Source organism: Trachypithecus francoisi, unplaced genomic scaffold (assembly GCF_009764315.1).
Source record: "Trachypithecus francoisi isolate TF-2019V2 unplaced genomic scaffold, Tfra_2.0 Lachesis_group6, whole genome shotgun sequence".
In the NCBI taxonomy this organism is placed as follows: Eukaryota; Metazoa; Chordata; class Mammalia; order Primates; family Cercopithecidae; genus Trachypithecus; species Trachypithecus francoisi.
This window is the reverse complement of record NW_022681471.1, coordinates 98,060,553-98,074,048: the sequence shown is the minus strand read 5'-3', so window position 1 is coordinate 98,074,048 and position 13,496 is coordinate 98,060,553. Positions and strand designations below refer to the sequence as shown.

General features: G+C 53.8%; 1 protein-coding gene across 1 annotated transcript; it reads right to left on the bottom strand.

Annotated features, from left to right (window-relative positions):
• Positions 1-8,614: 8,614 nt before the first annotated feature.
• Positions 8,615-13,002, bottom strand: LOC117077805. The gene is made up of 3 exons (XM_033201408.1): positions 12,901-13,002; positions 10,390-10,919; positions 8,615-9,783 (listed from the first exon to the last, which is right to left on the bottom strand). Exons 1-3 carry the CDS (start codon positions 13,000-13,002, stop codon positions 9,588-9,590), a joined length of 828 nt encoding a protein of 275 aa, XP_033057299.1. The 3' UTR covers positions 8,615-9,587.
• Between the last annotated feature and the right edge of the window lie 494 nt (positions 13,003-13,496).

Below are 13,496 nucleotides of genomic sequence, written 5' to 3'. Positions count from 1 at the left end.
TGCTCCAAATAAAGCCTAGGAGGGACCCAATAACTTATGAACCAGTACCTGCAGATGAGAGGTAACAAAACAAAGAGGGTGTATATAGGCCTACTGCGCCAACATGCTGGGTCAACACTGGCTTGGCCCAATCTTAGGCTGATCCATTGTGCTCCCAAGAGACCCTTTTAACCTGTCTGTCCTGTGTCACCTTCTCTTTTCTTCTGGATCAGAGACAGAATCTCTTTCTCCTTTGCCCTGAGAACAGAGTTGCCAGTAGCCTAGTCTATGTTTTGGCTGGGGACCTTTGTGCAATACACAAACTGTACAATGTAATACAGTGGCCCTGCCTGAGAAGCCAGCTTATTTCAAGGGCCACCCCCTGAATGTCTCTTAGTTCTGACCCACCTGCTGGATCTGGGTTTCTTTGTTTGCAACTCCCAGGATAGGAGTTGGCCCTGCAGACCCAAAATCACCTCAAGGGAGGCTAGGGTGAACCAGATACATTCTGGGAAGTCGCGCTGAGGTCAGGAAAGGGGCAGGTGTGGCAGAGTTCACTCAGGTGTATTACACTAATTCAGGGCTCCAATCTGCATTGAGATCTAAAATCTGAACGTCATGCCCCCAAAGTCTTGCTGAAAATGAAATCTTCAGGAGGGAAGAGGAAAGCAGGCCAGAGGGTACACATGCCTTTTGGATTTTCAAAAATGGGAAAATGATGAGATTTTGGATTTAGCGAAGATGTGTCATGTTAAGGGAGCCACAGAAAATAATAACTGCCAATTCCCAAGCAAAACGAAATCATGTTTTCCACCACGTTTCTATCTCTGTCTCCTAGTCGAACCACAATAAAATAGCAGATCAAATAGCAGATCAAAGGCAGAGGCAAATACAATTATGTTGCCTGTGAAACCCCTAGCATGAAATTAGAAGTCAAACTCTCCATTCAGGGGTTAGAGACAAGGATAATGGGAACCTGGGGCCCTAGAGATGTACCCAGGCCCTTTCAGTCACAACACCATCCATGCTGGATATTTAAAACCACACCTCGGGGAGGGCACAAATAGTAAGTATTAATTTTTTTTTTCCATACACACTTCAGGAAATGCATTGACTACATTCCTAGCTTTGTACCATATAAAGATAGCTGTACACTGGTGGTAGAGGGGGAGGTGGCTTGTAAGGCAATAGTGAAAATAATGTTGTTGGGAGCGATGAAGGGTTACCAGATCTTCCCCAAGACAGTAGGCTAAGGATGGCGGCCGATAGAATGCTAATCTTTTACCTGCTTCCCTTTCAATGCAGAAGAGCCTGAAACCCATCTGATCCCACCACTCAGTTCTCCCTCAGTCCTTCCCACACTGGACAAGATCATAGAGACAGCTGTCTCGATATATTTTCTATTTTTCCTAAAATCCATATTTGCTTTATAGGCTCTATTACTTTTACCATGGCCTAATTTTAGCTGAGTCCCCCTGCTCCCCATATAATTTATGAGGCCTCTTGAGGGTAGCAACCCCTATTACAATGTAGACTAGTTTAGAGCCACTGCTAATTAAGCTTAGCTCTCAAAGGTGCCTGGTATGGCTTCCCCTACCACTTTCCCACCTCCCACCCCCACCCCGCCATGGACACAAGTTCTTTGACACTCCTCCCAAGTGAGAAGTAGGGTCTCTGTCCCTTCCCCTTGAATCTGGGTGGGTTTGTGACCACAATCACAACCAATGAATGTAGACTTCAAGGGTGGATTAGAAAAGGTGATGCAGCCGGCCGGGCACGGTGGCTCACACCTGTAATCCCAGCACTTTGGAGGCCGAGGCGGGCAGATCACCTGAGGTCAGGAGTTTGAGACCAGCCTGACCAACATGCTGAAACCTCGTCTCTACTAAGAATACAAAAATTAGCCAGGCATCGTGGTGTGTGCCTGTAATCCCAGCTACTCAGGAGGCTGAGGCAGGAGAATCTCTTGAACCCGGAAGGCGGAGGTTGCAGTGAGCTGAGATGGTGCCACTGCACTCTAGCCTGGGCAACAGAGCAAGACTCCGTCTTGGGGCGGGGGTGGGGAAGGTGATGCAGCTTTCACCTTATTTACTGCAATGCCGGTTTTCTGGAGCCCTGAGCTGCCGATTTGTAACTTAAAGTCCTACTACCCTTAAGTGCGAAGGCACTATACTGTGAGGAAGCCCATGCCACATGGAGAACCCTGTGGTCATGCTATGGGACACGGCTGAGGTCCCAGCCAACAGCCAGACATGCAAGTGAAGATGCCTCCGGATGCTTCCAGCCTCCAGCTGTTGAGTCTTTCCACCAAATTCTGGACCCACAGATTCCAGGAGCAGAATTAAATTCTTCTGAGCTCCCTTGCAGCTGACATGCTATGGGGAGATCAATTTCATAACATATTGCTAAATCCATGGGAGAAGGTGAACTGGGTTAAAAAGTTTGATGGGCAGGAATTTTCTTTTTTTTAAGGAAATTTCTGATCATAACCCAAATCCCTCACCTTTAATAACACAATGTCTTGTTCTTTCTGAAATCCCTGTAGGACAGTGACCTGTGTCTTCCTCAAATCTGATCTCACATTTTCCCTGAAAGATCTGGGTAAAGGACCCTAACTGTTTTCCCCTCATGACCTACATTGGCTGCACAAGGGAGCCAGTTCCCTAGGCAGGAGAGAAGAGGGGCAAAGCATTTCCACCAGGCTGGATTTGCTCTCCCTTCTCTTGTCTTCTTTTCTCTCTTGTTTTTCTTGCCTCTCCTGGAAGGTGCTCATCTCAAGGATAGGGAGGGATGAATTATGCAAGAAGTGTTAGCTTACTTCAGTTTCTTCCCAATTCCCCCACAAATCCCACACCTTTTCATTCTGACCCCAACTACCAGACTTGTGTCACACACCAAATGCATGAGCTTCCATTCACAAAGCTAGGAATGGGCAGCAGTGCAGCTGGCCTCTGTCCCCCACCCTTTCCTCCTTCTCTGAGCCAAGCACTCACAGGCCCCTGATGCCCAGGCGGCCCACGGACCCTGACCCTCAGGCTGCCCTCCTAGGGAAGTGCCAAGCTCAGGGAGACCGGAGGAGGGGCTGCAAGACATCTGGAATGTGATGGATTGAGGAGGAGAATGGGGAGAGCCCAGGTCTTACCCCTACTCTCAAACAAGCAGAGCAGCCAGGGAACAGGCAGAAATGATAAAGCAGCTTGCAATGGGGAGAAAACCAGGCTACATTGTGTGGGGTGGGGTGGGGGGTGAGAGGTAGGGAGCTACTGAGCAGACCAGAAGGAACACCAAAGAGACGCAGGCAACCCCCCTTCCCCTCCCCGCCCTGCCAAATGCCAGAGGATGAACCCGCCAAAAATAAAATACAGCCATGATTACTGGAGCAGAGGTCAAGGCTGAAGGGGCAGTTCTCCTCTTGACCACAGAAAGCCAGCACCAACTGGGATTATCTGCCAGCCACTCATCTCCAGCAGCCTGGCCCGTAGTGCACAACTAGGTCCCAGCCACAATCAGCCCTGTGCAGGAGAGTCCAAGGGTCTAGGACCTGCCCCTTCCCCAGAGCCTGAGACCAAGGCTGGCATGTCTTCCCACGTTCACAGCTTTGGGGCTACTTGCCCTGTTGGACAGTGCAGTGGGGTCCTGTGGCTTCAATTCACACAGTTTAGAAGCAATTCCTTCTTCTGATCCAAATCCCAGTCCAGACCTGTGCCTAGCTAGGGTGTAACACAAACCTTCCTACTTACAATTCAAACAATATCAGCCCAAATCCTCTCTTCACTCCTTCCAGAGCAAGGGCATGAGATTATCTATCTATCTATCTATCTATCTATCTATCTATCTATCTGTCTAGTTTTGGTTTGTTTTGTTTGAGAGAGAGTCTCACTCTGTCACTTAATGGCATAATCTCAGCTCACTGCAGCCTCGACCTCCTGGGCTCAAGCGATCCTCCCACCTCTGCCTCCAGAGTAGCTGGGATTACAGGCCCGAGCCACCACACCCAGCTGGGGCACAGTATTTATTGAAAACTTTATTATCATCTTCCTGGTACTTCACCTGCAACTACTTCATCGAATCTTTCTCCAATCTTTTGATGTAGGCATTCTCATACCCATTTTGCAGATAAGGAAACTGAGGCTCAGATAGGCTACACAACCACTGGGGGCAGAGCTCCCATCTTAAGCCTAGATGTGTCTTGATTCAGAGTTTTCCATCATAGCTTGTGATCTCCCATTTTGATTACTTATTTTGTGCCAGGTCCCGGGCTGGGCCTGCAGAGGTGAATAAGATAGTCCCTCCCCTTGGGGAGTTCACAGTTTAGTAAGGGAGACAGATTGCAACACAGTGGGACAGCAGCTCTGACCTCTGAATTTGGGTTGGTGGCAGAACCATGGGAGCCTTTCTGAATATCTCCATCATCACTGCCCCTTCACCCCGGCTCTATTTCCTAGCCCCTCTGGTTCCTTCTCACAGGCTGCTCCTTCTTGTCCTTCCTTAAGATAGGCACTAGCTGCTGGCTTCCTTCCCATGCCTTTCTTTCCTCCTGTTAACAAGGTCTGCACCCACACATCTGGCAGGAACCTTGGCACCCTACCTGCTTGGAGAGGCTGCCTTAGTTGAGTAGATTTCGTTGGCTTCTGGGGCCCCAGGGTAGAGGCTAGACCCTGACTGCAGCCCCAGGCTGGCTCAGCTGGGAAATGGGCACAGGGGCCCCAATGCTGAGCAGGCTGGTTAGGCCCTCGAAAGGCTTTTATTGAAGCCTGTTAAAGGGCTTTGGGCTTCCTCTGATGAAAGGCGCTTAAGTGCATCTGGTTGTGATTACAGGGGAGGAGAAAGCCAGGCGGTCTCTAGGGGGTTGGACCAGTCATCTGGCTCTGCCTTCCTCAGGGCAGAGCTGGCTGCTGGTGAGGCCAGGAGGCCAGGTGTGGGGGCAGGCAGGAAGCAGGACCAGTACAAAACTCTCCAACTCTCTGAGGCTCCTGACCCCAGCCTCTGGCTTTGTCAGGCTGGACTCCCAGAAACAGCATTGTGGCTCAGAAGTGCCAGGCTCCTTTGAGAAAATCAAGTTCAGAGTGGCTGCTGACCACCCCTGACCCACAGCTCTTCACTGATCTCCACCTCCCTGCATCTCCAAAATATCCTTCCAAGAACCCCTGACCCTCCATCTACCTTCTCCACTGCTCTTCTCCCTCGGAGAAAGTTAAAATAAGCTTTTGCCACAAGGGTTTCTGAAAGTGATAAAAACTAAGGAAATGCAGACTTTCAAAAGTTAAAAAACCTCAACGTTTGCTTTTTCCTTTTCAACTAGCCAGGTATTGTTTCCCGTAAAACAGACATCGTTAAGGATGTTTCACGTCACTGTAACTGACAACCATGCTGAATTAAGGGAAGAGATTAATATGAACATAACGTGTCTGCCCTGGAACGTCATCGGGCAGTCCCAGGCCACTCTGTGCCCGGCACCTGTCCCTGCGCAAAACTCCACGTGGGCACAAAACGCTCTGGGGAGGGAAGGATCGGATGGGTTAAACACAGTCCGCGGTTCTAAAAACGAAAATACATTTTCTTATTCCCGCCCTGATTTAATCCTGCTGCGTGTTATTATTGTCAAGTCTCTTCGCACCACTGTTTCTAAAAAGAAAACCCGTGGGTCTGCGCGGCCCTCCGCCGCCTGCTCGGCTTTTATTGTGCACGCAGCTTGGTCTGCGTGGATCCAGCACGTCGTGACCGCCTCGCAGGCGCGCACGGACACCCTCGGATTGGCATTTCGATAAGAGCTGGGCGCATTGTCTCTGCGGCTACACCCACACAGATAATAAAGGGCCACGGACTCCTGGCTAACCCTCCTCGCAACCCATAATTAGAGATGACCTTTACGAAAGGCAATTAAAATATGGTAATGATCGATGGGCTCGCCTGTTTCAAAAAAGGAAAATACACAGGTGTTGGCTTCAGGAGGCTCCACCTGGCCGGGCCGGGAGGCCTCCTACAGCTCATGAATGAACTCTTTCTCCTGGGAAGCTTCGATTCCCCGCTACCTACGCTAGCGCTGTCGCCTCTCCTCCCTTTCCCCTCCCCCACCAGAGCTCTGGCAGCCAGGAGCTTGCTGGCGGCGGCGGGGCTTTGTCATCGGAACGCACACACAGACACGCGCGCACCCGGCCACCACGGGACCGCGGCGGCCGCGTCCTTCCTCGCTGCGCTTCCTTCCCTGCCCCCTCTTTTAAAGAGCTCCTCCAGACCCTTTCTTCCGTCCTTTACATGTGCGGTCCTTTGCATAGAGGAGCTCAGGAAGCATTTTAGGGGGGCCTTCCGCGGAGCGCCGGACAGCTCCTGGGAGGGAGAAATCAGGACTCTACACGCGCGGAGAGGACGCGTGGGCAGCCGGGCTTTGTTTTGTCTCTTGCCTCTGCCGGGAGGGCGGAGAAGCCTCGGCCGAGCTTGGGCCCACTGGCGAACTGGCGGCGGCAAACACCCCCCTCCCAGCCTAAGTGGAACCTGAAACTCCGGACTTGGTCCGGGTGGGGCACAAAGCCACGTGGAGGGTCTCCCAGTCCACAAGTGGCTCTCCCCACACAGACAAATGTGCAGTGTCATTATGGTGGCTCCTGTTGCTCGAGGCCTCGGGGGTGCTCCGGCGGTGCAAGCACACCTCACCTCTACAAGGCACGGAGGGCGAGAGGGGGTCCCAGGGGAAGGGGCTCCCCGGGGGGCTGCCTGGAAGAGACGCCACATCGGGCCTTCCCGCACCCCCGGCTGCCTTCCTGCACCGCGAGCACGGAGCCAGGGCGGCCTCTCGCCTTTCATTACAGGGCCTACGAAAGCAGCAGCCCAGGCAAATATGTAGCTATTAAAATTAATCGCCCCGCGTTGTCAGCTGAACATAATGCAAATTATTTATGGGCTGTCTGCGCAATATTTATCATCGTGCAGGCTCCAGGCGCTTCGTGCCTCCTGGCCTCCCCCGCCCGCCCTGGCCCGCGCAGGGCGAAGCTGCGCGCAGGTTGCGGCGGCCCGGGGGCTCTGGGAACCCGAATGGGGTTCCAAGGGTGAGGCCGTGCGTCAGGCCGTCTTCCAGGCCGAGGGCCTCACTTTAGTTTCTGCCATTCAGTACACATCTATCGGAGGCCTACTACGTTCAAAATTAGGAGGTCCGCGAAATCAGGGGACGAAAACCAATTTGGAGAAATCTGAACCAAACAGACGAGCTCCGGCTCGAGGGGCGATGCAGGCAGAAGCTCCTCAGCTGCCCAAGAATTTTCTCTGGCTCAAGTCAGTCCTCCAACCTGGGAAACCCATGTTTGCTAAAGCTGGATTCGCTCTAGGAGAAACCGGGAGCATCTGATGTGCTCAACGGATTCGAGTACAACGCTGTCGACTGGAACAGGAATTCGGTGTCCTTCGAGCCTCAAAACTTGTTTGCTGATCGCAGATAACAGATTAATTGTCGAAATCGGCCAACCATTTAGTTTATCACTGTTGGGGGCCCCTTGGTATTCGCTGCACTTTTTATATGTAAAAACAGTCTTGGTACCTCCTAAACGGCTTTTGTGTGGCTTTTGTTTCTCTTTCAAATACGGTGTTTTAAAAAACAGCAGCAACACGCCACCCCACCCCCTCTTCAACCAAGCCTTCTGGTTTTAAAAAAACAAAAACAAAAACCAGGAGAAATAATCTATAGGACAATCCCCCCCTACTGGTCGGCGCTGGCGTTGGGGCTTTTTACGCAGATCGAGTCGCCCAGGGCTGCGGAGGTAAACAGGCTTTCTGCACCGCTGCTAAATGAATCACGAGGGGGAAGAACCGAGACTGCGGGGCGAGGGAGGCCTCGGGATCTGGGCCGGGAGCCAGGGCGGGGAGGGCGCTGCACGAGGGGCAGCGGCGTGGAGGCGGGACCAGGGTTAACCCTGGTCCAAGGCCCCAAGGCCAGGGAAGGGAGAGGAAGGCCGGTGGGCGGTCCAGCCGGAGGCCCCTGCTCGCTATCTGCGAGGCAGGGTGAACGCGCAGCCTGGGCCTCCATCCCCAGCGCGCCTGGGCACCACCTGGGGCCGGTCACGCTGCGTGAGCCCATCTGCGGGGAAGGAGGTCAGGAGGCACCCCCTCCCACATAGTTTTAACAACTCCAGGCCTTCAAGACGCAGTAGCAGGCCTGGGTCTTCTGATGTTCATTTAAAACAGAATGATCGCCTTTCTTCACTGACCCCATCCCAGACGCCAACACCACCTTGTACCTAGCAGGCCAAGCCTGAGTCAAGACCGCCTTCGGTCCTGGGACTAGGGGAGTGGCTACCACGGGCATCTCCTCTCCAGACTAACAGAAGGGGATATTCCAGGAAGCTACTATGAATTTATATTCTTCTTCTTCCGGTTTTCTTTTCTTTCTTTTTTTTTTTTTTTTTTGAGACGGAGTTTAGCTCTTTTGCCCAGGCTGGAGTGAAGTGGCACGATCTCGGCTCACTGCAACCTCCGCCCCCCAGGTTCAAGTAATTCTCCTGCCTCAGCCTCCCCAGTAGCTGGGATTACAGGCGCCCGCCACCTTGCCCGGCTAATTTTTTGTATTTTTAGTAGAGACAGGGTTTCACCATGTTGTCCAGGCTGGTCTCGAACTCCTGACCTCAGGTGATCCACCCGCCTCGCCTCCCAAAGTGCTATGATTACAAGCGTGAACCACCGCGCCCGGCCTTATTCTTAAAAATGTGATTTGACTCAATTAAAGCCCCCCTTTCTTCCCATTAACCCCCAGTTTTTGACAGATTTTTCTTAGAACATTTCAAAGATTTTCTCATTACTTCAGAAACTTATCTTGAAATGATGTAAAAGAAGGTTAAAAATATTAGGTTGCTTTTGGGTTCCCTTTATCTCGAACATTGTTGCGTAGATTTGAGAAAGGGCTGATTTTTACTTTGTTTTCTAATCAGCAAGTCACTGGCTTTTCTATCTAAGAGAGATCGAACATTGACCACAGTGAAGCGGAAGGGCTGAGCGGCATTTACAAAGTGCCTTCACATTTTGGTCCTCAGAAACCCATCCCAGGGGGGCAGAGTAGGTGTTACTGTTCTGATTTTACAGATGAAGAGACTGGCCACTCGCCCCCACAAATTTCTGGAAGCTAGTCTTCCTCACTAAACTGGAGCCAGAAGCCAGGTGAAGCCTGCCTGCTCTTGCCTACACCTCCTTCCTCCAGGTCAACGTCATTTAGAATATATTGCATCCTTTTCTGGGATCTGTCTGCTAGGACCCGGGCCACCCTCCTGCTGGAGGCAGCCCCGACAGCCCATATTTTAGGCAGCTCTTTCCACAGCCTGCAAACCTCACGGATTGTCTCTTACAACTGTCTGTTTACTCACTTCCCTCCACCCAGTCAATTCCGACTCCAGACCCGGGAGGACAATTTTAAAGTGTTTCTGCAGACGGACCCTCTGGCCGTGCCGGAAGTGTTTTATGGACCTGTGAGCCGAGTTAATCCCAGGAGGCGCGGCTGGATTAGTCCCGGGTGTGGGTGGGGGATTCATGTGTTTAGGTTTAATCCCCATGGTGGGGGGGGCGTAAGGAGAATGGGGGTCGGGTGGCTTCAGCAATGTGTGCCCCCTCCCCATTAAACTCCGAGATTTGAGCTAGAGCGGATGGAAACCGAGGCATGCAGCTCTCGACCCCCGGCCAGGCGTGGAGTAGGGGGGCAGGGAGCGCCCCGCGTGGGTGCACCCTAGGAAACCAGTGCTTACATGGCGATCGAGACCAGAGCGCAGTTGTGTGTGGGTTTTCCCCAGGTTTTTATTCTTCCAGCCCTGTGGAAAGGAGCAGAGCCGCAACCTGGGGAGAGAGCCGGAAAGAAACACTTAATCACCGGCGTCTCGCTGCTCGTCACGCGAAGATGGCAGCGGCTCCCCTGGGTTTCAAGGTTCCGGGAAAGGCGTGTGTTCTGCCTGGAGGCGCACGGACTGATGCGCTCTCTCCCTCGGCTCGGTGGCCAGCTCGGGCTCACAGAGCCTCTCTCAACACCGGCAAGTGCAGCCGGGCCGCCCAGCCCCCAGGCCAGCCTGGCCCCCTCCGGGCCCCGGGTTGGCGAGGGCAGCTGGGCGTCTGCGCTGCCCTGCCCAGCCGCGGATCCATGGGGTTTCGCGAGCTTAAAGTAAAGGCCTGAGGGAGTGGGGACACCCACACCGGCCCGCGGCACGCAGGGGAGTCAAGCTGCGGCCAATGCAAGACAAGCCGGAGGTTCAGCCACCTTCGCGGGAGAGGGGATTTACCACCACCCTCATCCACGCGCAGGCCCCACCGCCCGGCCCTTTCCTATGATCCCCGGGCCATTGCGAAACATGGAGCGAACAGGTCCTCGCCAGCAGCCGTCACTTCTCGGGAAGATGGGAACCCACAAGCCTGACTGTGCTTCCCAAGGGTACTAGCGTGCGCGCAGACCTTGGGGGGAAAGAGGGCAGCGCGGTCTCCCCAACCCGGACTCTTCCCTGGCGCAGCACACAACCGCCACGGGCTTCCGAAGCGCCCGAGCGGAGAGGAGGAAGGAAAAGCGGAGGCCCGGGAGGCGGGCTGCGCGCTTGGAAGCCGTTTGTGTTTGTGTGTCTGCGCGCGCGCCCCGGCCGGACGGGTGTTGAGGGCAGAGTGATCGTGAGCAACCCGGAACCAGCAGTCCCAACCTGGACTGAGGAACTGGGCTCTCCAATCCTGGGCCGTGGGGCTCCATGCCTCGGGCTGGCGGGGCAAGCGGCGGGGAGCCCGGAGCTTCGGAGCCGCCGCCGGGCATCTAGCCAGCTCCGCCGGAGAAGCCCTGAGGCGCGTCGGGAGCCAGGGGACTGGTGTGAACCAACCGCCCCCGCAAGCGGACGTTTAGCTCCGGCACCCGGGAGCACTGACACTAGGCGATAAGGAGTTCCTCGGCAATCGGCTGTCCCCAGTCCCCAGTCCCCTCCGGCGGACGTGACCGCCGGATGCTATGCGGCTAGGTGGGCCAGGGGGGCCTTTGCACTGCCTTCCCTGACCTCTTCCTTGCCGCGGAGGAGCCACAGTAACATGCCTCCGTACAACTCTACAGACCTTTGTTTTGCAAAATAAAGGTCAAATGTTGGGCCTTCTGATCTCTTCATATTTTCCTTTGGAAGGTTGGGGTCCAGGCAGTCCTCTCGAAACACCTCCTAAACAGCTCACTTTCATTACAAAACGCAAGAGAGACAACACAGCCCTCTCTCCCTCTGGTTAATCAGGCCCTATCCCAAGCTGTGCGGCTTTGGGCAAACCGCTTAACAGTTCGGAACCTCAAAGTCCTCATGTGTAAAACAAGGCCAATACTAGTATCTACCTCATAGGGTTGTTCTGAGGATAACATGCCTCCATACATAAGGCGCTTAGAACGCTGCCTCCAGTACAATACTACATGCGCTTGTTACTATAATCTGGTACTCCTTTGGATGGGGAGGGAGTAAAGAACAAGGTCCAGGTTACAGTTCCTGGAGGTTTACATGGAGCCAGTGGTCTTGGAAGGGTGGAAAGGACACTATTGTATGGCCACTGAAAAGTGAAGGCCAAATGCCCTCAAACTGTCTCCACTAGATCTTCCAGTAAAGGCTTGTGTGTGTGGTGGTGGATAGGAGGGAGAGTCCTCTTTAATGGTGCTCATTTAGACTGGATTAATGGCAAGTTCCGTCAGGGCTCAGGCAACATTACCCACTGTCTGCCTGCAGCCCTGGGGAAGAGCGCTGGTTTCCAGGACCTCCAGCCTACTCTTCCAGGCCACCTTTTTTGATGGCTGAAGGCCACCTCTTTAAATCAGTTCTCCGAGGAGTTGGCCAAAAGCCATGTCCTCTGGGATGTACTTTGGTCTAACACTGGTCCAGGTTGGTGTATGGCAGGCCTTGTCCCTGGGCTGCTGGCGGGCCACATTTTACTGACGCACAGATGCAAATACCACTTTTGTAGACAGAATCCGTCAGACTTCTAATTTCAAAACGCTTCCCATTACCTTCGAAATGGGGACTCTGGCACAAAGGGGAGGAGTTGCGGCGAATAACAGCCTAAGGAGGCCTCGGCCTCCCCTGCTTGGCCTCTCCAGGGTCACCCATAATTCATTAGGTGAGGCTGCCTTTTCCTTTTCAAAGACAACGCAAATGGCCTTTGCCTTAAGTGGCTACCGGCGTTTGCCTAATCACTGAAATGTGCTGGCAGTGCGCTCTAGCTCTCAGTAGATCCTTATCGGACTATGCGTGCCAAGCTGCCAGCCCCGAGAAAGACAAAGAACACGGGCGCCTCCAGGTTTGCTCCTGAAGCCTCAGGGTCACCTCTGGGGCTTCCCCTTCACAGCCTCCGGCCCCTACAAGCCGCTACCAGCCAGCCTCCGGAACAAACCCGCAGTCCTATATCAGAATTCCAGTTCTCGAGCGCCACCCGGAGAGTTCACATTTCCCCTCCTCCGAGGCCGCGTGGTGCGCAAGTAAGAGCCTGAGGGCGGCGGCAGCACACGTCTGGGCAGCCCCCTCCCCGCACCCAGCAGCGTGTACACAGGAAAAGAAAAAGCCAAGAGAAAAACGTGGACTGTAAAAGCCAAAACGCAGGACCATCTACTACTAACTACCGACAACCCCAGGCAGGAGTTTGCAAGGATTAAGCAACCCCCAAATAGAAACTACAACTAAAATAAATCCTCTCTTCGAGTTCTATTAAGGTCCTTGAAGGTGGAACGCAAAGGGGACCCTGTCTCCTGAGGACACAGACTGGCTGCGCCGGTAGTGCTCAGCCCCGCACCTCCTGAGCATATAATTAACACCAGGCAAAGAGCAAGTTTCCTATCTACCGTTTGACCAGTTCTCACAGTATTTCTAATGGACTCAACGTGTATTAGATTGAAGCAAAAATGATCTTGGTTGGAATATACATGGGCAACCTGTATTTAGATGGGGTAAGTTCCTGCAGCTGTCTGACCACATTTGTCTGGTTCCTCTGAGAATCCACGTTTTCTAGCCCGGGAAGAGGCAGGCGGCTCTCATGGCTCCTCCTTCGGCGGTTTTCTGGCGAAGCGCCCATCCTCCCCAAGCACCGGGAACGGAGGCCGCCCGCATTAATACTCGCGGGCAGCCTGTTCTAACCTATACTGTCATTTTTTCCATCGGTCGGGATCGGGCTGGGGGTGGGGTGGGGCGGGGACTCTCCTCCGAGGGGCTCTGCACGGATCGTTGGGTTTTCCCCGGCGAACTTAACACGGAGGCAAAAGGGGCAGATGGAAACCAGGCCCCGGCTGGCCCCGCGCGCGTAAGCGCGGCACTCAGCAGCTCGACGCAAAGCCAGGGCTGGATTTTCGCGGCCCGGGCCCGGCGGCCTCCCGGCGCCGGCGCGATTCTCTCTCCTTCGGGCTGAGCAAACGTGGTCGCCTAATTCCGCCCTGGAGACAGCAGCTGTGCGGCGAGAAGGGCAGAAAAAAAAACCGCAACTTTTCCAACAGAAAGTGTGCGCGCAGAGGAGAGGTGAAGGCCCACCCCAATTCTGTGCACGTATCGACACAGCATCTAATCAGTGTCACT